Genomic DNA, 27,912 nt, shown 5'->3' on the forward strand with positions numbered 1-27,912 from the left:
AATAAGTCAGGTTGGAAAAGACCTTCTAGATCATTGAGTCCAACCTATCATCCAACACTATCTAATTAACTAAACCATGGTACCAAGCACCCCACCCAGTATCTTCCTAAACACCTCCAGTGATGGCGACTCCACCACCTCCCTGGGCAGCCCATTCCAATGGCAAATTACTTTATGTGAAGAACTTCTTCCAAACATCCAGCCTAAACCTCCCTTGGTGCAGCTTGAGACTGTGTCCTCTTGTTCTGGTGCTGCTAAGACTGAGCTGCCAAGGACTTTCAATTCTTTTGTATCTCTTACCCTCCCTGCAAGAACAGGGTCCACAGAGATTGTTAGGACAAAGATACTTCAACGACTTTCATAACCAAAGAATTCAAATTGTGTGTGGATGAGTAACAAACAGTGCAGCTCTGCACTTCCTCTGCTGTTGTCTCAAAGCTGTGTTTTCACTAAACAGGGATGTGAAACAGGACTGAATTCAATACAGAGATACATTCCTTATTAATAAAAATTCAAAGCAAACAAGGTAAAGATATTGATACCACGTGCATCTTCCTTTATCCTAAAGAGAATCATATGCCTTTGACACCAGAAAATCCTCTGTTGAGCATGGGGGTTCAATGGAGGAGGAAAGAAAATCAGCAGAATGCTGCAGATGGACAGCACAAGACCTCTACCAACCCAGACAATAATATAGTTGGACCTTCTTCCAAACAGCAACTAGGGATTCTATTTTCTTGAGGTCCCCAGGAGACATATTACCTGGAGAACACCATGCTACAACAAAGGCCAGAAGTGGATGGATTTAGCTTGTTACTTACATAGTATCAGTCAGGGTTGGAAAGGACCACAAGGATCATCTAGTTCCAACCCCCCTGCCATGGGCAGGGAAACCCCACACTACATCAGGCTGGCCAGAGCCTCATCCAGCTTGGTCTTAAACACCTCCAGGGACGGCGTCCCAACCACCTCACTGGACAACCCATTCCAGTGCTTCAACACTCTCAAGGTGAAGAACCTCCTCCTCACATCCAGCCTGAATTGCCCCACCTGCAGCTTCATTCCATTCCCTCTAGTCCTGTCACTACCTGATACCCTGAGAAGTCCTTCCCCAGCCTTCTTGTAGGCCCCCTTCAGATACTGGAAGGCCACAATTAGGTCACCTCGGAGCCTTCTCTTCTGCAGACTGAACAGCCCCAACTCCTTCAGTCTGTCCTCATAGGAGAGGTGCTCCAGCCCTCTGATCATCCTCGTGGCCCTTCTCTGGACACCTTCCAGCATGTCCATATCCCTCTTGTAATAGGGGCTCCAGAACTGGACGCATTTATTCTAATGATTTAAACAAAATGCTGCTTTTGATGTGCACACAACTGATCACTTTTTTTGGAAGCATATGTAATTTGCACATTTACACTGACAAAATGTAAGAAAAATGAAAAATTGCAGCCTTTTCTTAGAAGAGAACAAACTTCTCATCTGCACAGCACCACTATATTCTCATATTCACAGCATCAATCCTATGGAAATTAATAAGGCTGCTTGAAGCACTGCATTGATTCACTGCACTGGTAAGGAGATGCTTACTGTTGGAGCACAGTGCTGTGGCTTCCACTGTGTTATGCAGCACAGCACATTTCTTTCATACAGCACCACAGATATATACAAAATGCTCCTCTTTATTCAAAACTCCCTGTTAAGTACTCAGATGGCACTGTAACCACAAATACAGTCTGGCATTTCTGCTTGAGCTATTAGTCATGTATTTGTGATGTGGGATGCCTTGAATAAATGTCAGTAATTGTTCTTCTGCACAGCTGATACAAGGCTTATATAAATGCTAAATTATTTTAAGAAAACACATTTATGTTCATCCTGACATCCACAGCAATAACATAAGTTCAAGAATTTGCATGCTTTTCAATAACTATACCTGTATTACTCTACATGGAAAGGTTAGAATTGTGGAGAAGCTGTGGATATAAAATGAATACCAATGTTCAGAGTCCCCATGAGCTAAACTGTTGCCTTTTGAAAGACAGAAGTGTCATCTGTTCACCAACACACAAGAAGCTACAGCTATCATTATATTGAAATTGCACCTTGAGAAATCACCACACATCACATCCACACCATTCTATATATGGTAGAAACACTGCAGTCAAATGTATGAGCGCAACATCAGGTGCTCATACCCACTCCAACTTTCCTTAGGTGACTTCAGCAAGAATAGCAGTGTGTAGTGGTTTGAGCCTTAACTGAGAGTTAAAAGCTCAAATGGGGAAAAGGCTGAGAATCTCTTCCCCACTCCCCACCCCTCCTCCCTCCAAACAGGGAGAGGGAAATAAAAGGGTAAGGAGCAAATCCACTAAACAACAATCTGGAGTCAGCTTGGAAGTAGAGAGGCGAATAATTTTTTCTTCAAATTATATATATATGACAACAACAGGGGAAAAGAAAGGTTCACAAGGGCAAGGAACAAGAATGGATGGGAGGGGGACAGAAAAGAATAATACAAAACCAGTCTTTCTCTGAGGAGGTGCAGAGGCAGCAGGGAAAAGGATCAGGTCTGGCCATGTGGCTGAGGAGCAGGAGGGCAGCTGCAGTAGCTCTCATCCAGCAGAGGCAGGAGCCAAAAAGGAGATCCAACAGCTATGATGTCCTGCAGGGCAGGGAGTGGGGAGCTGAACAGACTCAGCTTTCCCAGGGGGACACGCCCTTCAGGGAGGGTAAAGTACCCGCAAGCCCTCCACCCTGCTTTCTTCTTTTGTTTTCAGAAAGAGGTGTTAACCCACCACACAGTGGAAACTTGGTGTGACATCTCCAGCACAATCCAGCAATCTAAGAGTTCCAGGTGTCCTTGTACACCCACCCCTACACACGCTATCTTAGTTATAATCAGTAACACAGTGAAAAGCAGTGCTGGAATTGTACTACAATTATATATCTGACTACAGCTTTAGGAAGATAAAGAACTGGCTTGATGGCCGCACCCAAAGAGTGGCTGTCAATGGCTCCATGTCCCAGTGGAGGCCAGTGACAAGTGGAGTCCCTCAGGGATCAGTCCTGGGACCTGTCTTATTCAACATCTTTGTGGGGGACATGGACAGTGGCATTGAGTGCACCCTCAGCAAGTTTGCTGATGACACCAAGCTGTGTGGTGCAGCAGACACGCTGGAGGGAAGGGAGGCCATCCAGAGGGACCTTGACAGGTTGGAGAGGTGGGCACAAGCCAACCTCATGAAGTTCAATAAGAGCAAGTGCAGGGTCCTGCATCTGGGTGGAGGCAATCCCAAGCACAAATCCAGGCTGGGCAGTGACTGGCTGGAAAGTAGCCCTGAGGAGAGAGACTTGGGGGTGCTGGTGGACAAGAAGCTCAACATGAGCTCTCAATGTGCTCTTGCAGCCCGCAAAGCCAATCAGATCCTGGGCTGCATCAGGAGAAGTGTGGCTAGCAGGTTGAGGGAGGTGATCCTCCCCCTCTACTCAGCCCTGGTGAGACCCCACCTGGAGTACTGTGTCCAGTCCTGGAGCCCCTATTACAAGAGGGATGTGGAGGTGCTGGAAGGTGTCCAGAGAAGGGCCACAAGGATGATCAGAGGGCTGGAGCACCTCTCCTATGAGGGCAGACTGAAGGAGTTGGGGCTGTTCAGTCTGCAGAAGAGAAGGCTCCGAGGTGATCTAATTGTGGCCTTCCAGTATCTGAAGGGGGCCTACAGGAAGGCTGGGGAAGGACTTCTCAGGATCTCAGGTAGTGATAGGACTAGGGGGAATGGAATGAAGCTGGAGGTGGGGAGATTCAGGCTGGATGTGAGGAGGAGGTTCTTCACCATGAGAGTGGTGAAACCCTGGAATGTGTTGTCCAGGGAGGTGGTTGAGGCCCCGTCCCTGGAGGTGTTTAAGAGCAGGCTGGATGAGGCTCTGTCCAGCCTGATGTAGTGTGGGGTGTCCCTGCCCATGGCAGGGGGCTTGGAACTAGATGATCCTTGCGGTCCCTTCCAACCCTGAATGAAACTATGAAACTATGAAACTATGAAATGTATGAGTGCAACATCAAGTGCACATACCCACTCCAACATTCCTTAGGTGACTTCAGCAAGAATAGCAGTGGAAACTTGGTGTGACATCTCCAGCACAATCCAGCAATCTAAGAGTTCCAGGTGTCCTTGTACACCCTCCCCTACACACACTATCTTAGTTATAATCATTAACACAGTGAAAAGCAGCGCTGGAACTGTACTACAATCATATATCTGACTACAGCTTTAGGAAGATAGGGAGCATTTTTAGGAGTGGTGGGAGGAGGTAGAGAATCAGCCAGAGACTGAGCAGGACAGAAAATAAGTTAAAAAAAATAAGCCAAGGATAAGATGCTCTTTTTATGGCAGTGAAATGTATGAGTGCAACATCAGGTACACATACCCACTCCAACTTTCCTTAGGTGACTTCAGCAAGAATAGCAGTGGAAACTTGGTGTGACATCTCCAGCACAATCCGGCAATCTAAGAGTTCCAGGTGCCCTTGTATACCCCTCCCCTACACATGCTATCTTAGTTATAATCATTAACACAGTAAAAGGCAGCACTGGAATTGTACTACAATCATATATCTGACTACAGCTTTAGGAAGATAGGGAGCAGTTTTAGGAGTGGTGGGAGGAGGTAGAGAATCAGCCAGAGACTGAGCAGGACAGAAAATAAGTAAAAATAAATAAAAAAGAAACCGAGGATAAGATGCTCTTTTTATTGAAGTCAATGAGATCACTGCAAATATATTTAATGTGGCAAAATTCACTTCATGTATAGAATAGAATAGAGAGAAGAGAAGAGAAGAGAAGAGAAGAGAAGAGAAGAGAAGAGAAGAGAAGAGAAGAGAAGAGAAGAGAAGAGAAGAGAAGAGAAGAGAAGAGAAGAGAAGAGAAGAGAAGAGAAGAGAAGAGAAGAGAAGAGAAGAGAAGAGAAGAGAAGAGAAGAGAAGAGAAGAGAAGAGAAGAGAAGAGAAGAGAAGAGAAAGAAGAAGAGAACAGATGAGGTTGGAAGAGACCTTCAAGATCATCATGTCCAACCTATCATCCAACACCACCTAATCAACTAAACCATGCAACCAAGCACCCTACCAAGTCTCCTCCTGAACACCTCCAGTGATGGCGACTCCACCACCTCCTCGGGCAGCCCATTCCAATAGGCAATCACTCTCTCTGTGTAAAACTTCCTCCTCACCTCCAGCCTAAACCTCCCCTGGTGCAGCCTGAGACTGTGTCCTCTTGTTCTGGTGCTGGTTGCCTGGGAGAAGAGCTCAACCTCTGGCTGTCTACAACCTCCATTCAGGTAGTTGTAGATAGCAAGGAGGTCACCCCTGAGTCTCCTCTTCTCCAGGCTAAGCAACCCCAGCTCCCTCAGTTTACTGATCCTGGTTCTTATCTTCTTTACCTTCCCAGATTGCCTACTGTGTTCTATTATTAGTTCACTATTAATTTTAGCTCAAGTATTCATCACAAAGTAAGAAATAGCTAGGAAAAGGATAATTGGGTTTTTCTACAGAATTTTGAAGTTTCACCCCAGCCAGAAAAGCAAGAGCAGTTATTTTAAATGAGTACTCTATTTAGCAGTTACAGTAAGGCATGGCAAGCGATTCCTTTTGATTTCTAACAGGTTTCATTAAAGAAGATGTTGTTTTCTCCTTAAGCAATCACATCTGTAAAACAAATGCATTCAGTGTGAGACTTCTGTGCTAGTACAATGTCTGTGGAGAATACAGAGGTTTTGCCTGGTTTTGTAAACCTGACTTTGTTCAGATATCATAATTAGGTCATCTTTATGTAAGGTGTGAAAATGATGTCTGTATGTTGAGTTTTTGCTAGAACAAACTCTTGGAGTTTTCAAATGGTTCAGCATGGTTATATTCATGGTGAGTATGAAATGTAACAGTAGGAATATATGAATATAAGCATGAATATAACCCAGGTCATTTCTACACACTTTTAAATACGCTCTGTAACGATGTGCATTCTAGTCCTGTACACATCCAAATTGATATTCATAGCAGGGATCTGCAAGATGAGATTTTCACTGAGTATGAGATGTAAAAGACATAAGCATTATACTAGTTCAAAGAACTGCATCAACCACTTTTTTTTGTGGGAATTGCATCTTGAAGGCTTGGGTACAATTTATGAGAGACTTCCTAGCTGATAAATTTTAACTCAAATTAAGAATAACCTCTTATGAGAAGTCCTTTAAATACTATTACTTGTAAGTGTATATTTGTGTTTCAAAAATGCATGTGAAAAAGCTGTGTCATTAATGATGACATTACTGAAGGAAATTTCTAAAGTGCTGGTTAACAGCCAACATTGCAAGTGCAGGTAGGAGCTGATATTGATAGGTATGTTGATGATATAAACAGCACAGTTAAATTTTGGTCCTTAGGTAAACAAACATTGGTCTATTCAAGGACCTGTAAGCAGAATCCCATGAGAAGTGGGCACAAGAGAGGGAAAACTGGAGACAGCACAGTGGACAGCATGATATTTTTCAGTGATTAGAAAGGGGAATAAAGAAGCATTTTGGAGTGAGCTTCAGAGCAAAGACCAAGTTTTTCAGCAGAACGACTGGGTAAGCAGGGACTGTGTCAATGGATTGAAAGACTGAAAAAAAAGAATATACAGGAAGCAAAATCAAGGGGAGGGGAAGGGAGAGAAGAGGAAAGGGCACTGCATAGGCACTTCAAGATGGATTTGGGAGAGCCAAAGCTCATCTGGAGACAAGACTAACAGGGAACACTTAAGGATGAGACAGGTTTCAAGGCATGTACAAAAGTTCCATGAAAATATGGCGTGTTTGAAGAATACAAGAGAATACGTGATGGATGGCACACAAAAGTCTGAAGTATTTGCTGGCCCCTGTGCATGGTTGAGGAAGGAAAAGAGCAGCTAATAACAGGAGAGAAACTATTTATAGAAAAGGAACATACTTATACATGACAATTCAGTTGGTGGCTGGTCACAAGTAGTGCTCCGCAGGGCTCATTACTGGGGCCTGTTTAATGCCTTCATCAAGAATATGGACGAGGGGATTTGAGTGTACCCTCAGTTAGTTTGCAGATGACACTAAGGTGGGAGAGAGTGTTGATCTGCTTGAGGATAGAAGGCTCTAGAGAAGGACCTGGAAAGGCTGGATGGGTGGGCCAAAGCCTCTACAAGTTTCAACAAAGCCAAGTGCCAATTCCACACTTGGGTCACAACTACCCCATGCAATCCTACAGGCTTGGGGCAGAGTGGCAAGAAAGCTGTCTTGCAAAAGGGACCTAGGGGTGCTGGCTGACAGCCACCTAACATAAGCCAGCAGTGTGCCCAGGTGGCCAAGAAAGCCAACAGCATCCTGGCTTGCATTAAAATCAGTGCTGCAAACAGGACCAGGGAAATGATGGTGCCTCTATACTCAGCATTGGTGAAGCTGGTGTTTTCACCTTTGGGCACCTCAGTACAAGAAAAACATTATCAAGTGTTGGAGCATGACCTAAGAAGGGGAACAAAGCTGGTGAAGGGTCTAGAGCTTAAGTGTTGTGAGAAGTGGCTAAGGGAACTGGAATTTTTTCATTTGGAGAAAAGGAGGCTAAAGGCAGACCTTATCCTCTCTACAACTACCTGAAAGGAGGTTGTAGCAAGTTGGGGTCAGTCTCAAGCAATAGGACAAGAAGAAATGGACTCAACTTGCAACAGGGGAGATTTAGGTTGGATATTAGGAGGATTCCTTCACCAAAAAGCCTGTCAAATACTGAAAGAGGCTGCCCAGGGAGGTGGTGGCGGCACCATCCCTGGAGGTGTTCAAGAGGGGATTGGACGTGGCACTTTGTGCCATGGTTTAGTAGTCATGAGGTGTTGGGTGACAGGTTGGACTTGATGATCTTTGAGGTCTCTTCCAACCTTATTGATTCTATGATTCTATGATATTTCAGAGATCTAAATTATAGACCCTTCTCATCCATAGGAAACCTAGAGCAAAACCTCCACATATTCTGACTGCTCTAATCACTTGTTATAGGTTAGACTGGGAGACTAAACCACCTGAATACAGGCCAATATGCAGGCAAAAATACAGTGTTTACTAGATTCAAAGAAAGGAGTATGACTGTGATTGACTGGTGAGGACTCTTGCTGAGCACGTGGAAACTTGCAGCAGCTATACAGAAAATCTCTATATAGCATAAAGTAGGACAAGCTATGCTGGCTCCTGCAGCTGCACTGTCAGCTGAGTTCTCTATTTTAACTGCACTGTTCCACAGAGAGAACATAGCAAGATACATGAGATTATTCATGACTGTATTCAACCTAAGGGATGTTACATCAAAGACTTGCTGTAACAGGAGGTAAGGCAGAACTGAAGAGCCACAATGAACTTTACAAATCCACCCGCTAAAATTTAGCTGTCTACCTCCACAAAGTAATTAAGGACAAAATCCATGAAAAAAATGAAATAAGTTGCTGATAAGAACATGTCTGCTTAAGTGAAAGATTTGCTTAAAAGTAAACTGGCTCTTCACCAGTATGTGTGCAGTATTAGCTCTCTTGGAATTGCACTCTAGAACATAGTGAGATATAATTTATCATAGTTTCATTCAGGGTTGGAAGGGACCACAAGGATCATCTAGTTCCAACCCCCCTGCCATGGGCAGGGACACCCCACACTAGATCAGGCTGGCCAGAGCCTCGTCCAGCCTGCTCTTAAACACCTCCAGGGACGGGGCCTCCACCACCTCCCTGGACAACCCATTCCAGGGTTTCACCACTCTCATGGTGAAGAACCTCCTCCTCACATCTACTGAATTGTAACAATTCAGTTAGCAATACCAATATTAAAATAATACAGCCAGTGATATTCAGCTCTTCAATGAGCATTAAAATTCTCTGCTGGGAAAAAAATAAAAGAATAGCTGTGAATATAATCAGTATTTACAAGCCTAATGCAAAAAGACCATTGCTTTTTAGTGCTGTTTTAGGTTTACTCAAACGTTAGCAAGGCAGTAAGTTACTGAGGAGATCTCTCCATGACTGCAAACTGCTGCACTGTGCTGCAGCAATTTTCTGATACAGCAAAGTATGTTGCTGCAGCAAGAGAAAGTATCATTCCTGTACATGGAAATATGCACACAAACTCCTCCTAAAAAAAATCTGAATTTCTATTATCTAAGTATTCCAGCTTCTCTAGTAAGCCTATGTCATGGTATTATATTACTTACACTGAAATGACATTACTTTACAGTATCACAGTATCACAGTATAACTTAGGTTGGAAAGGACCTCAAGGATCATCGAGTCCAACCTATCAACACAGACCCTATGACTAGACCATGGCACCAAGTGCCACGTCCAATCTCCTCTTGAACACCTCCAGGGACGGCGACTCAACCACCTCTCTGGGCAGCACATTCCAATGACAAATGACTCGCTCAGTGAAGAACTTCCTCCTCACTTTGAGTCTAAACCTCTGCTGGCGCAGCTTGAGACTGTGTCCTCTTGTTCTGGTGCTGGTTGCCTGGGAGAAGAGACCAACCCCTTCAATCCCTTTAACCTCACTGTTAATAGAATAGATCATAGCATAACTGTTGCCAGTTAAGGAATAACTGTTACACCACAGAGTAGAAGTCCAGAGGGGATGGAAAGTCCAGAGAGGGAGGCATTGGATATTGTAATATGTTATTCCATTCCTCTTCCTGTATTTGTAATGCTTTGGAACTGAAACTGTCTTAGTACTATCCCTATATAAGGAGCAAACTTTCTGGTCATCTCTCTCTTGGCTCCCTGGAGGTGTTCAAAAAGGGATTGGACATAGCACTTGAAGCCATGGTTTAGTTAGTCATGAGGTCTTGGGTGACAGGTTGGACTTGATGATCTCTGAGGTATTTTCCAAGCTTATTGATTCTATGATTCTATGATTCTGTGGTGTGCTTTCGCTCCTAACTGCTGTTTTTGCTTTGGGCTGTGGAGGAGGGAAGCCAGGCTGGTGGGAATCTATTTCTGCTGTGTAGCAGGGCCTCTTGAGACCTAGCCCAAGGCAGGTGCTAGGCCATTGCTGATTCTGGCTGTATCTATCCGTTTCCCTTAATACCTTTGGTACTTTGTTTACTTTTGTAAATATTATTTCTATTTAACTTCCAGCTCTGTGTGAGTGTTTTTATTTACTCCTTGGGGGTAAATTCTACATTTTGTCCCGAGCTGGAGGCTCAGTATTCAGTATTCAGTATTCCTAAGGTTGGAAGAGACCTCAAAGATCACCGAGTCCAACCTGTCACCACAGACCTCATGACTAGAGTAGGGAGGACACTACTGCCCACTGCAGCCTTGAACTCACGACCTTCCCATCAAGGGTCTTGTGGGCTTACCTACAAAGCAAAAACTACACTCTACAATGGAATGCAATGGATATGTACAAAATATACAGTATTTACAATATTAAACAGGTATTTACAATCAGAAAATAGCATGGAAATCCCCCCTGTCAAAATTACTAGGGAAGCTGCTCCACTGCCCTCCCCTCCCCCCAAAACCTCCCAAACTCCCTTGGACCAAAAGAGAGAAAAGAGCTGGAAGAAAACAGTGTTTGTCTTATCTCAAGGTCAGAAGCATTATCTCCCAGCAGAACAGCCAGACCAGAGAGGAAAAGAAGGAATGGGTATGAAAGTTAAATGTTAAAGATTGTTAGGGTACATCTGCATCCATCCCACACACTCTGGCCAACAAAATTCATTTAGAATAATCTTTAGCTTTCCTTTTCACACCCAATAGTGAATTATTTATATTTTTCTACTCTTCTGCTCAAAATCTGCAGCTAATTTTTAAAGGCATAGCCTAAAACAGCCACAATGACAACCCATATGGGATAGTAGGCATAAATTATAAGAGAATATCACAGTATCACAGTATCACTCTTAGCACAGAATAAGTGAAGTGAAGTGAAGTGAAGTGAAGTGAAGTGAAGTGAAGTGAAGTGAAGTGAAGTGAAGTGAAGTGAAGTGAAGTGAAGTGAAGTGAAGTGAAGTGAAGTGAAGTGAAGTGAAGAATCACCTTTCTGGTGCCAGTGACATGGTGATTGATCTGGTAGTAACTTAATTCTCAACAACTTATTCCTTCATCTTTTATCTGCTTTAGCTTGATAATGGATTTATGAGAAACACTCCTATTAAAAGGCAACAATTCCATTTCACATTGTGAAGCACAGGATCACCTATGGACTTAAGACAGCTCCCAGACTGTCGAAAACTAAATAGGAGTAGGATTCATAGTTAGGTAGAAACAGAGTTAAAGGAAATAAATCTCATTTCTTTTACTTAAATTGTATTATTGGAAGGATGAGTAAACCTCTTACATGACAAGAAAGCAGCTCACAGAACTGTCACTACAATTGCCTTCTATTTAGACCAGGCTGGATGAGGCTCTGTCCAGCCCGATCTAGTGTGGGGTGTCCCTGCCCGTGGCAGGGGGGTTGGAACTAGATGATCCTTGTGGTCCCTTCCAACCCTGACTGATACTTTGATATTTCAAGATTCAAATCCAGTTTATAGATTACAATCAATGTTATGACAGACTAGTTCAACAGAGTGTGAGTCTATATGTATACATGTTCATTAGCTATTCCCATTCACTAACAGGAACTCTATTCTAATTTCATGAAGGTTAACTAAGAATCAAATGCTAGCTTTTTTACCAGCTGCAGCTCTGAACAACTTATATAAGCAGAGCTGAAATAAATAAAATCATCAGTAGTTTGCACTGTGTCCAACACAAACAAAAGTCCAACATCAACAGAAGTTGATGTTTATGTAGAAGATTTCAAGGCAAAACCAAGCCAATACATTGGACTGTGGTGTGCTTTTTGCCTTTATAGTAGAGGAGTTCTTGAGCTCAGCATATTGTTCTATGCACACTCAGCCTACTGATTTGTCTTTAGATAGCTTTACAGTTTCATGTGCTAATAGAGAAACAAATAATTTGACAAGACATTTATGGATTTAAGTGAACAGATATATTTAAACAAATCTACCAGTGCTATATTTGATATTCCACAAATGCAATGCTGAAAGTGAAAACTATTTTAATAAATGGAAGGAGGAATGGAACAAAAATAGAAATGGATATATTCAGATCGGATGTTAGGAAGAAGTTCTTCACCATGAGGGTGGTGAGACACAGGAACAGCTTGCCCAGTGAGGTGGTAGAAGCCCAATCCCTGGAGGGTTTTAAGACCAGGCTGGATGTGGCTCTGATGTGGACCTGATGTAGTGTGAAGTGTCCCTGCCCATGGCAGGGGGGTTGGAACTAGATGATCCTTGATCTCCCTTCCAACCCTTACAATGCTATGACTCATTCTGACATGTCTAACTAGTTCTGTGCTCTTCTCCAATTTTTATTTTTATTCTGACTATTGGGAGAGACATTCAGAATCCCTCTTTGAGGAAAAGCATGGCAATGTTACTCATATTCTATCTGCAAAACTAAAACCTTATTGTGCAGTGAAAAGCACCTGTAAGAACTATCTCACTGACTGGAGCTAGACTACCAGTATGAACAGAACTAGTCACACTACCTACTTATGTGGGTGCTCTTCAACATAGTATCATAGTATCATTCAGGGTTGGAAGGGACCACAAGGATCATCTAGTTCCAACCCCCCTGCCATGGGCAGGGACACCCCACACTAGATCAGGCTGGACAGAGCCTCATCCAGCCTGGTCTTAAACACCTCCAGGGATGGGGCCTCCACCACCTCCCTGGACAACCCATTCCAGGGTTTCACCACTCTCATGGTGAAGAACTTCCTCCTCACATCTAGCCTGAATCTCCCCACCTCCAGCTTCATTCCATTCCCCCTAGTCCTATCACTACCTGATACCCTGAGAAGTCCCTCCCCAGCCTTCCTGTAGGCCCCCTTCAGATACTGGAAGGCCACAATTAGGTCACCTCGGAACCTTCTCTTCTGCAGACTGAACAGCCCCAACTCCTTCAGTCTGTCCTCATAGGAGAGGACAGCCCTCTGATCATCCTTGTGGCCCTTCTCTGGACACGTTCCAGCACCTCCACATCCCTCTTGTAATAGGGGCTCCAGATACCACTGTAAATTTTCTCAATAACTCTTTGTTTAAAACCTTGTCATGGTTGAGACCCAGCCAGCAGCTGAGCTCCATGAAGCCACTTGCATGCTGTCCCTCCACCTCAAACTTCCAGTGGGAGAGAAAGGAAAGGTGGGAGTAAAATGCAAAACCCCATGGGCTTGAGATAAAGAGAGTTTAATAGAGCAATACAAAGGTAGAAAGAAAGAACTGAAATAATAACAACAACAATAATAATACCATCATTGAAATAACATACAAAGGGAGTGGGCATCACCCACCTGACATCACCATGCCAAAAAACTGCCGCACGTGGCCAGGCCAGCCCCACCCTTATGTAGAGGCCAAGATCAATATTGTATTGAATACTCATTAGCTTGTTCAGCTGGCTATCCTGGTATGGCCTGTCCAAGTTTCTTACCAAAAAAAATTAACCCTATCATAGCTCAGGCCAGTCCTGAAAGATTACCTTTGTAACTATAGATAATTGTTCTTCCATTAAAATATTCTAAAGGTACAAGTCAACATATTCCAAAAATACCTCCATTTAACTCTTTCTCGAAAAAAATCATACTTATGAAGAGGTGGTTTGGTTTTCTAGCTTACATTGCATGCAGAAGACTCACAGGTCAAGGAAAAAACGAGACTTTACCTGGGAGCTGAATATACGTTGTGATGAACGAGCAATATTAGCAGGCAGGCCAAAAAAGTCAGGTTTATCATCCTCTGGAAGGCTTTCAATAATGTTACGATAATCCTGCATGAGAAGAACAGAATAAACATAACTGAGGGAACTTTGTGCACAAGTCATGAAATTAACAGTGTATGCTTAGAGAATGTCAATGGAATGGAATGGAATGGAATGGAATGGAATGGAATGGAATAGAATAGAATAGAATAGAATAGAATAGAATAGAATAGAATAGAATAGAATAGAATAGAATAGAATAGAACACAACACAGCACAACACAACACAACACAACACAATAGAATTAAACAGGTTGGAAACGACCTTCGAGATCATCGAGTCCAACCTGTCACCCAACACCATCTAATCAACTAAACCATGGCACCAAGCACCCCATCCAGTCTCTTCCTAAACACCTCCAGGGATGGTGATTCCACCACCTCCCCAGGCAGCCCATTCCAATGGCCAATCACTCTTCCTGTGAAGAACTTCCTCCTAATACCCAGCCTAAACCTCCCCTGGCACAGCTTGAGACTGTCCTCTTGTTCTGGTGCTGATTGTCTGGGAGAAGAGACCAACCCCCACTTGGCTACAACCTCCCTTCAGGTAGTTGTAGACAGCATTAAGTACACTGCACAATGAAAAGACTCAAACAAATCTATTAACACATGACATGCCCTAGAAATCTTGTATATTTCTTCAGATAGTTTTGTACTTCAATGATTTCACTTTGAGTGATTTAAATATTCATAGATCAAAATGAAAGTGATTGTTCTCATTTTATAAATACATATACTCTATTATTCAAATTCTAAATGGTAAGACATTTTTTTCCTTTTTGTATTGTCATTAATCTTTTCAGTTTTCAACAAAAGTCCTGTAACTTCTTTTCAGACAGAGTCTTGGCATATTTTTCTTTTCCATTGATAGCATCACTGTAATCCAAATTGCTTTTTGCTCTTTCAAAATGGCAAGACTATATATTAGAAAAACTTGCATTAGAGGTCTACTATGAAGCCCTACATTAAAATGCAAGTGAATCTTAGTAATAGTAACAACAACAGTATGTGAAAGGATCTTTAGACTCAGTTGAATTGTCTCTTCTTTACACTAAAAGAATACTGAAGGGGAATCAGAAGCCATACAATCTCCAAAGAAAGCATCATACACCATCCACAGCATGTGAGCAGATTATGTCAGAATTTTGATGCATTTTGTAAATAAGGAGATATATTTAGGTTTTTCTATTTCACCCAGAAGTTACAAGGATGTTTAACAGCCTATAAAAAAGTGCTATTATGGTACTATAATAAGTTATATAAAAATGTAATGATAACCTTTGTCACAAATTGACCCAATCTCTTTTACTCAGCTCCTCATAGCTGTGATGCTCGTACTACAGCTGAATGAATCACAGGGTTGGAAGGGACCTCAAAGATCATCTGGTTCCAGCCCCTCCCACCATGGGCAGGGAAACCACACATTAGACAGATTGCTCATTGCCCCATCCAGCCTGGCCTTAAAAACTTGCAGGGATGGGGCTTCCACCACCTCTTTTGGCAACCTGTTCCAGTGTCTCACCACCCTTATGGCAAAGAACTTCTTCCTAACATCTAATCTAGATGTATCCTCCTCTAGCTTGGACCCCTTCCCCCTAGTCCTATCACTACCTGACACCCTAAAACGTCCCCCAGCTTTCTTGTAGGCCCCCTTCAGATACTGGAAGGCCACAGTAAGGTTTCCTTGGAGCTTTCTCTTCTCCAAACTGAACAACCCCCAACTCTCTCAGCCAGTCTCCATAGGAGAGGTCCTCCAGCCCTCTGATCATCCTCGTGGCCCCTCTCTGAACACATTCCAGCATGTTTAGTTTCTGTATTAGTGACAGAAGATGCACACCTACCAAAATACTGCAGGAGTTTGGTAAAGGCATTGAGCATGGGAAATGAGTGATCTTCTTGCCTCTAGGGTTTAAGCCACCGATGACTCGTGAATTGAAAAGCTGCTCCAAGTAGGACCGAAGAACTCTCATGTCGAAGTAATTATCCACGCGGCCCCCATAAATTGCATTTTCAAACAGGCCATGCACAAATTCCCACTGGATATCTCTGGAACCTACACATCAATTAACATCAGTTTGGTATCAGTTGCTGACATCACATTGTAAGTATTTCTTGTCATTATAGTTTTTCAGTGAAATAAATAAACACATCAAAATAATTCATTCTTAATAGGTTTTTCTTCTGTATTGCCTCTATTTTCCCTCCTGTCTATCCCACTTGTCCAAAATATCTGCGAGATGCTGATCTCGCAGGTAAAAGTAAAAGCTTGATCAGAAAGGTACCCCATTAAGTCCCTTGGGAAAAAAAAAGATGGAAACAGTAGAATAGAATAAACCAGGTTGGAAGAGACCTTCAAGATCATCACGTCCAACACATCATCCAACGTCATCTAATCAACTAAACCATGGCACCAAGCAACCCATCCAGTCTCCTCCTAAACACCTCCAATGATGGTGACTCCACCACGTCCCTGGGCAACCCATTCCAATGGCCAATCACTCTCTCTATGAAGAATTTCTTCCTAACATGAATTCTGAACCTCCCCTGGTGCAGCTTAAGACTGCATCCTCCTATTCTGGTGCTGGTTGCCTGGGAGAAGAGACCAACCCCCACCTGGCTACAACCTCCCTTCAGGGAGTTGTAGACAGCAATAAGGTCTCCCCTGAGCCTCCTCTTCTCCAGGCTAAGCAACCCTCAGCTCCCTCAGCCTCTCCTCATAGGGCTTGTGCTGCAAACCCCTCACCAACTTTGTTGCCCTTCTCTGGACACGTTCCAGCAAGTCAACATCTTTCCTAAACTGAGGGGCCCAGAACTGGACACTGGTCTGTCTGGCCTGTCTGGCCCTTATCAGTTTAATAATATGCTCAGAGTCTAGAACTACATCTAGAAAAATCTAGTAAGCCTACACACAGCTGATTCAGAGTCAGACTACTTCTCATACTGAAACAGTTACCTCACTACCCATGTGCTTACATTTGTGAAAATGCTGCAATGAAGATTCAAATGCAAAATTTAAATGACTTCAAAATAGCCCTTTAAATAGAATGGCCCCCCTCTAAATGAAACTATCATGTAAAGCAACAAATTTATCACAACTACTGTGAAAGCTTTTAATGTTCTAAAACTTTTACATGAGACATTCACAAGGGTTATGCTATAGAGGTGAGAAATCTTCCCTTAAGAAGTGACTTACCATCAAAGAGTCTATCGATAATGTCAAAACCAGCACGGAGATCAGATAAAGAAAATTCATAAAACTTCGTCCAACCCTGCCATTAAAAGAAGCCCAAAGAATTTCAGTGGTTACACAATGATAGTCAGGAAGTAAAATGCAAGAGTTATGTGATTTCAGAATACTGTCTAATACTTGACACTGAATGAAACATGAGACAACTTATGCCCTCCAAAAAGCATTTTTGGGAACATTCAATGGACTTAGCAAAAAAGAACCAACAACAAACACCCCAACCAAAACACTACTCTGTCAGTGCATTTAATTTACATACTTACAGAAGCTAGAATCCATTGAGTATGAGGAAATTTAACTTAAGATCAGTTTTATTTCCTAACAGTATTCACTTGAACTAAAAATTGACGCCATCTGTGACTAGATCACACATTGAAATGTGATTTTTTTAGGTCCTTTTTGTATTTCCATCTCCTTTGAATTTTCATAAATAGGTCTGATTCTTCAAACATAGTCTATTATAATTGCATTCTCTCACTCCTTAATTCATGTCACTTCTCTACTGACTACTGCTACCATTACAGAAAAAATGCCAACCGCCATATGCATAGAATGCGTACGCATTCTCAGGTCACAACTGCAACTGCTCCACAGATCACAGTAAAATTATCAGCCAGTCATCCTGAAGGTCATAAACTGGAAAGATACTGCAGCCTCTCAACGGTGTGCATGTATTTTAATTTTTTTTTTGACAGATCAGTACTTGGACCTAAGACAACCTGAAATTCATTAAGAAATACAAGACTTCTATCTAGGATTAACTGCAGTCCATCGATGTTAGAAACTGGTAACCTCAAACAAATTCTAAAAGCACCACTAAAGCTGCAAATGAAACAAATAGAGTTACAGTGGAATCATGCAGAAAGCAGTAATCCTAATCTGTGTCACTAAGAAATCTCTTGGCAAATGAAGGTGAATTTGAACAAGGCTAAGCATGAATTCCTATGGCAGATCAGTACTTAGCATATTTTCCCATACCCCCTGAACACTATATTCAAAGCCTGCTACTTCAAGAGGCAAAGAACTTTATAAATCACAAAGTCAAAACTAGGAAAAAAACTCTCAATCATACCAGGTTCTGCTGTCATCTTTCAGATGACAGCTAATTTCATTCCCAGTCTAAATAAAACAAAGACCTAGAAAGTTTGTTGGCCGGGGTGTGTGTGTGTGTTTCTATTTATGTGTCTGCAGCCAGAAAAAAAAAGTTTCCTTTAAACAAAAATTTATCAAAGGAAAAAAAAAATCGCGATTGAGAGATGGAGACAAAGCTTGATGCAAGCAAAGTGTCTACTTTATTGTACAAAGAATGTTCTTTATATAGGCTAACATAATCAAAAGTAACTAGTGATTGGCAATTAAATGTGTCCGTCCGACAGTTACAGATTCGTGATTGGCTGCGGAGAAAATACCAGGGAACACACATCGCCAGGCAAGGCCCAGGCAGGTGTTAGACAAAAGGCAAACGATCAAGCATCTCTTATCTGAGTTCAGAGAGAAGACAAAAGGCTCTCTTGCAATGTTTACCAGCTCTTATTCTCAGGTCGTTCTGTGGCTTCCTGAGTCACAATGGCCGTCGGTAATTAGCTAAAGGCTTTTTTCTCTCTACATAGTTGCAGTTTGTTCCCAAGGTCTGTGGCCTACAAGGGCTAAAACATTTCCTTCTATCAGCTGAGCATTGCTCCCTAAATTCAGTGCATCAAAAAAACACATCACAGTTTCTAAAATCTATTATGATTCTCACAAGAAACAAGGAAATTCCCTTGTACTTCCTTCTTTTTGAACAGAATTTCTGTGCAAAGAAAAGCAATCTCATCTGCTCCTTACCAACAAGGTGTCTCCTTTCTCGTGTCATCCACTACATTATGTAGGTTTCCAAAACCAAAGCCAAAATCATTTCCACAGGATCTCTCTCCTGCATCAGTATCAGTTAGTACCCAAATCACAAAATGACCCCAAGCAGACAGTGGCAATATCCAGAGGGACAGGAATTTTGTCTACCAAGATCTTACTTGGGGATGAATTCAGAGACAATAATGAAGGCAGGCAAGAGAAATATCTGGGGTTTACTCATCTTGGAACATGACCTAAGATACACCCAAGGAAAAATGCTTCCAAGTATAATAGATAATAAAGGGGATAGATTTTTCAAAAGGTAGCAAAAAACAAAAAAAGATACTACCTGAGGAATATAATTTCTTCTTTCTTGGCACACAGCATGAAACCATGCTAAACAAAAGAGAGAATGAGCTCGAGACAGATTTCCCTTTTTACTAATTTGCTCTGGTGTCCAAGATTCATAGGTTCGCAAGAGATTCTTTTTCAGGCCTGGAGGTGCCTGCATTGGAAGAAAAAACACTGTTCTAAACAAAAAATCTGACACTTTAATGCACTATTTTCTCAAATTCTAACTTCAAATTCATAACTTAAGGAAATTACAAACCTTACTTAATTAGCAAATAAAAGCCCCAAAACAAACAAGACAATGCCTTCTTGCAATAAATGGCCTAACAACAGAATGCTCTACTGGAAAGAACTCCAATGTATGGAAGGAAAATGTAACCAAAACCAAATGATAGGAGGAATGAACAACACTAAAAGACCTTAGTCAAAGAAGAGTACTCTATCAAAATATGTAAGCATGAAACTAAATTGTTTTTTTGCAAGAACAAGAACCTTTCTTCTGACTTTACAAGCTCAAAACTACCAATTGTCATTTCTCTGATCAGAGCCAGTTTGCTTTATGCCATCACTACACTCTGTTTTGCTACCATCTAGATATAGTACATATGTATGACACAAAGTCATGTAGCAGGTAATGTTGAAGTCAGAAACATTAGACTCTAAAAGGTCAGAGCCTCTTGGTTTAGCTGTAGGCAAAATCTTCACATTCCATAACCACAGAATCATAGCATCATGGAATAAATATGGTTGGAAAAGACCTCAAAGATAATGGAACTGTTAGTGGCACCCCTCCTCATGATTTCCATGATGGATTAGATATTTTCCAACAAGTTGGAGGAGCATGGTCCCAGTTATTTCTTAGGTTGAGCCATTTTAAAAACAAAGCCTTGAATTTTTAGCAAATGTCTGTCTTTAACTAAATGTTCTACTGAATGGCAGAAGAGCCACTTTTGCTGAAAGGCTCCAGTAAATATCAGCTATTGGGCCAGAGAGAAAATAAAGGAGTAGAAAGGGCTGCATCAAGAGAAGTGTGGCTAGCAGGTCAAGGGAGGTGATTCTCCCCCTCTACTCAGCTCTGGTGAGAACCCACCTGGAGTACTGTGTCCAGTTCTGGAGCCCCTATTACAAGAGGGATATGGACGTGCTGGAACGTGTCCAGAGAAGGGCCTCAAGGATGATCAGAGGGCTGGAGCACCTCTCCTATGAGGACAGACTGAAGGAGTTGGGGCTGTTCAGTCTGGAGAAGAGAAGGCTCTGAAGTGACCTAATTGTGGCCTTCCAGTATCTAAAGGGGGCCTACAAGAAGGCTGGGGAGGGACTTCTCAGGATCTCAGGTAGTGATAGGACTAGGGGGAATGGAATGAAGCTGGAGGTGGGGAGATTCAGGATGGATGCGAGGAGGAAGTTCTTCACCATGAGAGTGGTGAAGCCCTGGAATGGGTTGTCCAGGGAGGTGGTTGGGGCCCTGTCCCTGGAGGTGTTTAAGACCAGGCTGGACGAGGCTCTGGCCAGCCTGATCTAGTGTGGGGTGTCCCTGCCCATGGCAGGGGGATTGGAACTAGATGATCCTTGTGGTCCCTTCCAACCCTGACTGATACTATGATACTATGATACTATGAAAGTGTTATTCAGTGATCTTCAGATGAAGACATTTATCAAGAAAGAGGAATTCTTTGGGTTTCATTTACATTCCATCACCGGTGTAGGTTTTTGCTTCTAAGAAACACTGAATAAATGCATAAAATGTTCTGGAGCACAAAACAGAACAAATACTTCCCCCAGGTAAATTTGTTTTCAGCTCAGAGTTTCAAATGGAAAAAAAAAAAATCACTTCAAAGCACAGCTTCTTCAAATTTCCACACATACAACTAAAAACAATCATCAAAATCTTTCCAGGCAAATTGATAACATTTTTCATATTACACCAAACTGAATATAAGGTAAAACCAGTTAGTAAATAGTCCACATTATCCAAACATTATTCTATCATAGCATGCAGTTCACTATACATCCAAGTGAAGTCATTTTAAGCATGTAATAAAAGCTTTCCAAACAGAGCTTACTTCATAAGTTATTTTCAGACTTGATTGAAGCAAAATTGGTGTAAATTTTGGATGAACTTCAGTAGTAAGCCAAAGGCGGAAGTTAGGTTGAGGCTGTAATGTATTCAGTTCCTGTTAAAGAGATATTACATACTGAAGTAGATTGTTTTCATTTGTTTGTCTGTTGTTTTGTTTTGTTAATATACCAAACAGTATTGACAAATTTATAACACCCTAAATTAGAAAGTCAGATTTTCCTAAGAATCCTTTTGTTGTTTTTATAAGTAAGGTCATTCAAAAGACTGTCATTCAATATGCATTGTCTCCACACATCTGTATGCTCACTGTGCTCATCCTAGCTGTAGCAAAATGTCTGCACCTCCCCCCCTAGATTTTGAATTCAGAGCATAATAATGAGTGAACAACTCCTCGGTATACATGTAAAAAAGCACCAGAAGGCTATATCTCAAGAGATGAAGGGTTGTAAAGTGAGCTGCATATCAACAACAGATCCCAGTGACTTTCATCAACAGTAGAGCTATATTAATTCATTTTCCTTCAATACATACATAGAATAAACCAGGTTGGAAGAGACCTTCAAGATCAGCATGTCCAACCCATCAACCAATCCAACCCACCTAAACAACTAAACCATGGCACCAAGCACCCCATCAAGTCTCCTCCTCAACACCTCCAATGATGGTGACTCCACCACATCCCCAGGCACCCCATTCCAATGGGCAGTCAGTATCTCTGTATAGAACTTCTTCCTAACATCCAACCTAAACCTCCCCTGGTGCAGCCTGAGACTGTGTCCTCTTGTTCTGGTGCTGACTGCCTGGGAGAAGAGACCAACATCTGCCTGTCTACAACCTCCCTTCAGGTAGTTGTAGAGGGCAATAAGGTCGCCCCTGAGTCTCCTCTCCTGGCTAAACAACCCCAGCTCCCTCAGCTTCTCCTCATAGGGCTTGTGTTCCAAGCTCCTCACCAACTTTGTTGCCCTTCTCTGGACACGCTCCAGCAAGTCAACATCATTCCTAAACTGAGGGGCCCAGAACTGGACACAGTACTCAAGGTGTGGCCTAACCAGTGCAGTGTACAGGGGCAGAATGACCTCCCTGCTCCTGCTGGACACACTGTTCCTGATGCAGACCAGGATGCCATTGGCCCTCTTGGCTGCCTGGGAGTTTGTTACATGCACACTTCCTGTATCATGACTCCACAGAAAACTGAAAATAGGAAAATGGATTTCTGAGAGAAAAAAATATTGTCAAATGCTCTTTCAAATACAAAGGCTTTACATAAAATACTTAACTACTGAATGCATGAAAAACAGCCCTGGTACTTTACGGACATCTGAAACAGACTTATTTTTCACTGAAAATACCTAAGTTGTTTAACAATTAACTTGAGAAGAATGTCAACAGTTTTCTGCATGTGTCTTGGAAGAAATATACTTAAAACAAAAATCCTAACAGATTTTCTCATCCATTTAAGTTTATGTAGGTTCAGCGTTCAGCAAACATGGGACAGTATCCCATAAAGTACCAGAAGTCCTAACAGGAACATTTGTTCACTCACTGTGGCAGAAATACTCTATACTGTGTGAAAGTTAAAGTGCTCACACATAGGAAGGAGTTGTTTAGATCTGAAGCATTTCATATTCTCTATACTGCAAATGTTTATTTTTAAATTGTTGGAATTGTTGACATCACCATGGTGACACCTGAAATGCTTCAGGAATGCTGCATACTCATTCTGTCTGGTTGACAATAGTCTTCTCTAGCTACTCTCACCTTTTCCAATACAGGAAGCCATGAAGTAACAAGATGCAGGTTCTTTAAACACAGCCATTCTCCGTTACGTGCACATTCCTTTAATGTTTGAATAGCCAGATCAGCTTGGCCCTGGCCCATTGCAATCTGAAACGACAGACACAGTGCATAGAATCATAGAAGCAATAAGGTTGGAAAAGACCTCACAGATCATCAAATCCAACCTGTCACCCAACACCACATGACTACTAAACCATGACACCAAGTGCCACGTCCAATCCCTTTTTGAACACCTACAGGGGTGATGACTCCACCACCTCCCCGGGCAGCACATTCCAATGGTCAGTCTCCCCTTCCATGAAGAACTTTCTCCTCACCTCAAGCCTAAACTTCCCCTGGCACAGCTTGAGACTGTGTCCTCTGGTTCTGGTGCTGGTTGCCTGGGAGAAGAGACCAACATCCGCCTGTCTACAACCTCCCTTCAGGTAGTTGTAGACAGCAATAAGGTCTCCCCTGAGCTTCCTCTTCTCCAGGCTGAACAATCCCAGCTCCCTCAGCCTCTCCTCGTAGGGCGTGTGCTCAAGACCTCTCCCCAGCCTCATTGCCCTTCCCTTGACACATTCAAGTGTCTCAATGTCCTTTTCAAATTGAGGGCCCCAGAACTGGACACAGTCCTCAAGGTGTGGCCTAACCAGTGCTGAGTACAGGGACACAATGACTTCCCTGCTCCTGCTGGCCACACTATTTCTGATGCAGGCCAGGATGCCATTGGCCTTCTCGCATCAGGAATTTATCATACTTCATTTAACAGTTAATACAAAATGGTGTTTCAAAGTTAAAGTCTGTATGGAAAACAGAAGGTGTGCTACGGATAACCAGAATTTTCTCTAATGTGATAGGCTGCTAAAGTAGGGAAAAGATTAATGAAAATATGGTAACTTATCCAACCAAATTCTCTTAAGAATAAATAGAATAGAATAAACCTTTCTTTAGAATAGAATAAACCAAACCAGGTTGGAAGCGACTTTCAAGATCATCGTGTCCAACCCATCAACCAATCCAACCCACCCAAACAAACAGCTAACCCATGGCACCAAGCACCCCATCAAGTCTCCTCCTGAACACCTCCAATGACGGTGACTCCACCACCTCCTTGGGCAGCCCATTCCAATGGGCAATCACTCTCTCTGTGTAGAACTTCTTCCTAATATCCAACCTAAACCTTCCCTGGCGCAGCCTGAGACTGTGTCCTCTTGTTCTGGTACTGGTTGCCTGGGAGAGGAGACCATCATCCACCTGTCTACAACCTCCCTTCAGGTAGTTGTAGAGAGTGATAAGGTCACCCCTGAGTCTCCTCTTCTCCAGGCTAAGCAACCCCAGCTCCCTCAGTCTCTCCTCATAGGGCTTGTGTTCCAAACCCCTCACCAACTTTGTTGCTCTTCTCTGGACTCGTTCCAGCAAGTCAACATCCTTCCTAAACTGAGGGGCCCAGAACTGGACACAGTACTCGAGGTGTGGCCTAACCAGTGCAGTGTACAGGGGCAGAATGACCTCCCTGCTCCTGCTGGCCACACTGTTCTTGATGCAGGCCAGGATGCCATTGGCCCTCTTGGCTGCCTGGGCACACTGCAGGCTCATGTTCAACATTAGCTAGTGTTTTTCAGAAAAAAAACGTGCATCACTTGGTGACAGTGATAGTAATTTAAACATCAGTGACTAAACTGTATTACTGCAGAACTGCTGATACAATGAAAATAAGAGGCATGTGAGAACAAATTTTCTTTTGACTGTAAGTTGGGAGTACTATCTTTGAAGAGAAACACTGCATGTCACATTAAGATGACTGAACAACAAAGGCTGCTCTCTTTCCAGCTGGGAAATGAATAGCTTAACAGTCTTTTCTTCATCTTTTATAGTACCATATTGCTGCTAAAATGAATTTGGGTCTTCAAATGAAAGTACAAAGATGAAAAACTGAATTTTCAGATAAATTAGTGAAAACTGAAAATAAAGGAAGGGCTTGTTCTGTGGTATAATACTGCAACAATTGATGTTAGACTATCTGTATAGTACATTCACTTTGGTTCTCCCTTAAAATCTAATTGGAAGCTATACCTAACAAATAAAACTGAATTAAACATGTTGAAAAGAAAGCAGTCCCAGCCTATGTGAAAAGTCTTGCCTTGGCAGTACTGCTGTAGCAAAATAGAACTATTGTGTTTATTATGAATTCATGAAATGCCTCTTATGAGGAAATCCATCCTGTCTTTGTATCCTAAAACTGTACTGAATCAAAGAAACTTGAGGCCTTATCCTCAGATGATGATACAGAGATAACCTCTCCCTAAATAAACTGAGTATAATACCTGGAAATAATTTCAAATAGTCAAAAGTAGATAACTGAAAATTGCCAGAGAATATGGTAGTATGCTAAATAAATTTAGTGGTCTGTTCTTCATCCCATACAAGAAATGATTCAACAGAGAAAAAATAATCTGATCCTCTGTGTTCTGTTCAAATTGCATAACAAAGTGCATGAAAAATAGGAACAAAATATTCTCATTAGTAGGATAACTTTCAGATGATTAAGCTTTGAGTACTACTTCTCAAATACATGTTATCCTGTTACATTTCAGAAGTACAACTTGTAAAGTTTATTAAAGAGATAAATACAAAAAGCCACGTAGCAGAGTAAGGAATGTGCATTCTGACATGGTCACAGCTAGATAAACTAGCAGTGGAACCTATATCTTTACAATTTGATGGGGAAAATACATTACATCAGTGCACAGTCCAGGAAAGGACTATTTAAAAGCAACATAAAACTTGACACTTTCCATTTCTATGCTGACCAGTGATGAGCTTAGTCAACTCCTCTCCTCTGAACATTTCACATGACAGAGAAAAATAATGTTTTACAGAAAGGTATAAAGCATACTGCTACTGTGTATTGGCAATGTTAGGAAACTACTCGTATCGTAGAATCAGGTGGAATAAATCCTGGAAGGTCGGTCTTTACTTCAATTTCCAGCCCAAAGTAGGACCAGCTATAAAACAGATCAGACCAGGATCTGAGAGTTTTGTCCAGTGGACACTTGGGAACCTACCAGGATGAAGACTGCACCAGAAAATCTGACTGTTCTTATGGTGCAAAACATTTCTTCTTACAATCCAATTGTAACCTACAACATTGTCATTCATGCCCACTGTTTCTATCCACCATGTCTCAATTGCAAAGAATCTGGGTCCATATTCTCAGTGGTAGATACTGAAAGGTGTTATTAGGTAATCACAAAGACTTGTCTGCTGGCAGGACACAGTGCTGGATCATACTGAGCATAATGTCTACCAAAGCTCTCCAGTCCTTTTCAGCAGAGGACCTCCACAGCCAGCCTGTTGCTTGTATCATTGCAAAAGTTTCTTCTTTCCCAAGGGCAGGACTTCCTGAGTAGGTTCCTGTCAGCCAAGGCAAGTACCCAGTGCGGAAGAGCACATAGAGACAAGGCATGTGGAAAAAACTGATATACTTAATGGCCTCCTGGTTTCAGTGCTGAGGCTTGTTGTCAGGCCTCTCAGGTCTCTCAAACCTACAAGCAGGAGTGCATCAATACCCACAGTAGGGACAGGTGTAGGAATCATTCTGTGTTGAATGCAAAACAGGGAAGAAGTTGCCTACCCTTATAAAATACAACTCTTATATTGGCTTGGCAAGTAATTTTGGTGTTGTGTGCCTGTTCATGAAACTTGAGGGCTTTCCTGTATGGTCAATCTTAAACATTTTTTTTAAAGGACTTGAAATGTAAGAGTTCTGTTCAAGAATTCCCATCAACAACTGATTAGTTAGCACTTATTTGTAAAATGTCTCACAGAACTTCACAAAATACTGAAGTACTATCACACACTAAACATCTGATACATGTTTTCTATTGAAAGAAGAAATACTCAAGTCCTATAAGCAGAGAAAATTACAAAGTCCAATTTTCAGTGGGTTTTGTTCATATTTCAGTCACTCCACAATGAAGTTACTAATTCAGCATGTGTAGGAATTCTTAGTCTCTTTTGTTCTCTTCCATCTGTCTTCTCATTTTTCCCTTCTCCAAGCTGAAGGAAATGTCTCTCATGTGGATTCTGCTTCAGCGAGGATCACTAATTGTGTCTCTCTTCTCTAAACCATTTTTCCAATGGAATCAGAAGTTAGTGGCAAAATAGGGGGGAACAACACACAGACACCAAACTATGCTTTTACATACCAATTTCCTTAAAAAAATAAGGTAAAACAGATAGTGCTACTGTAAAACATTACACATCGTGATCTTAGAATAGAATAAACCAGGTTGGAAGAGACCTTCAAGATCATCGTGTCCAACCCATCAACCAATCCAACCCACCTAAACAAATAACCCACGGCACCAAGCACCCCATCAAGTCTCCTCCTGAACACCTCCAATGATGGTGAGTCCACCACCTCCCTAGGCAGCCCCTTCCAATAGACAATCACTCTCTCTGTATAGAGAATTATTATGCTTATTTAAAACTGACCTGGTGGTAGCATTCAGCATTTCTTTCAACATTTGCAAGTTCTTGCAGCTCTTGAGAAGGATCAGCACCAGGAGAAATAATTATCAAGATGGGCTCAATTTCCAGAGTCTCTTTATACAGACGTTTCAAATTCAGGGGCAATGGAGATAATTCTTTTATTCCTACAATTAGAATTAGAATCATTACAGAAATAAAGTGACTCTACAGGAGGTAGAGAGTACTACAGAAGTAGTACTCTCTGTGTAGGCCGAATCTGAATGCATTTTCAGAAGGCCTGAG

At 42.1% G+C, this 27,912-nt stretch overlaps 1 protein-coding gene across 1 annotated transcript in view; it reads right to left on the reverse strand.

Annotated features, from left to right (window-relative positions):
* Positions 1 to 27,912, reverse strand: part of DYNC2H1 (dynein cytoplasmic 2 heavy chain 1) — a 157,162-nt gene that overhangs the window by 50,607 nt on the left and 78,643 nt on the right. Inside the window, exons 57-63 of the mRNA XM_068148259.1 lie at positions 27,634 to 27,794; positions 23,116 to 23,241; positions 21,341 to 21,451; positions 19,276 to 19,431; positions 17,043 to 17,118; positions 15,691 to 15,902; positions 13,754 to 13,858 (exon numbers count right to left, since the gene is read on the reverse strand). Coding sequence (XP_068004360.1) covers positions 13,754 to 13,858; positions 15,691 to 15,902; positions 17,043 to 17,118; positions 19,276 to 19,431; positions 21,341 to 21,451; positions 23,116 to 23,241; positions 27,634 to 27,794 — 947 coding nt within the window. The remainder of the gene's footprint in view (positions 1 to 13,753; positions 13,859 to 15,690; positions 15,903 to 17,042; positions 17,119 to 19,275; positions 19,432 to 21,340; positions 21,452 to 23,115; positions 23,242 to 27,633; positions 27,795 to 27,912) is intronic.

The sequence above is a fragment of the Melanerpes formicivorus genome, unplaced genomic scaffold, assembly GCF_026170545.1.
Source record: "Melanerpes formicivorus ecotype bairdi unplaced genomic scaffold, bMelFor1.0.p_v2 SCAF_1, whole genome shotgun sequence".
Taxonomy (NCBI): domain Eukaryota; kingdom Metazoa; phylum Chordata; class Aves; order Piciformes; family Picidae; genus Melanerpes; species Melanerpes formicivorus.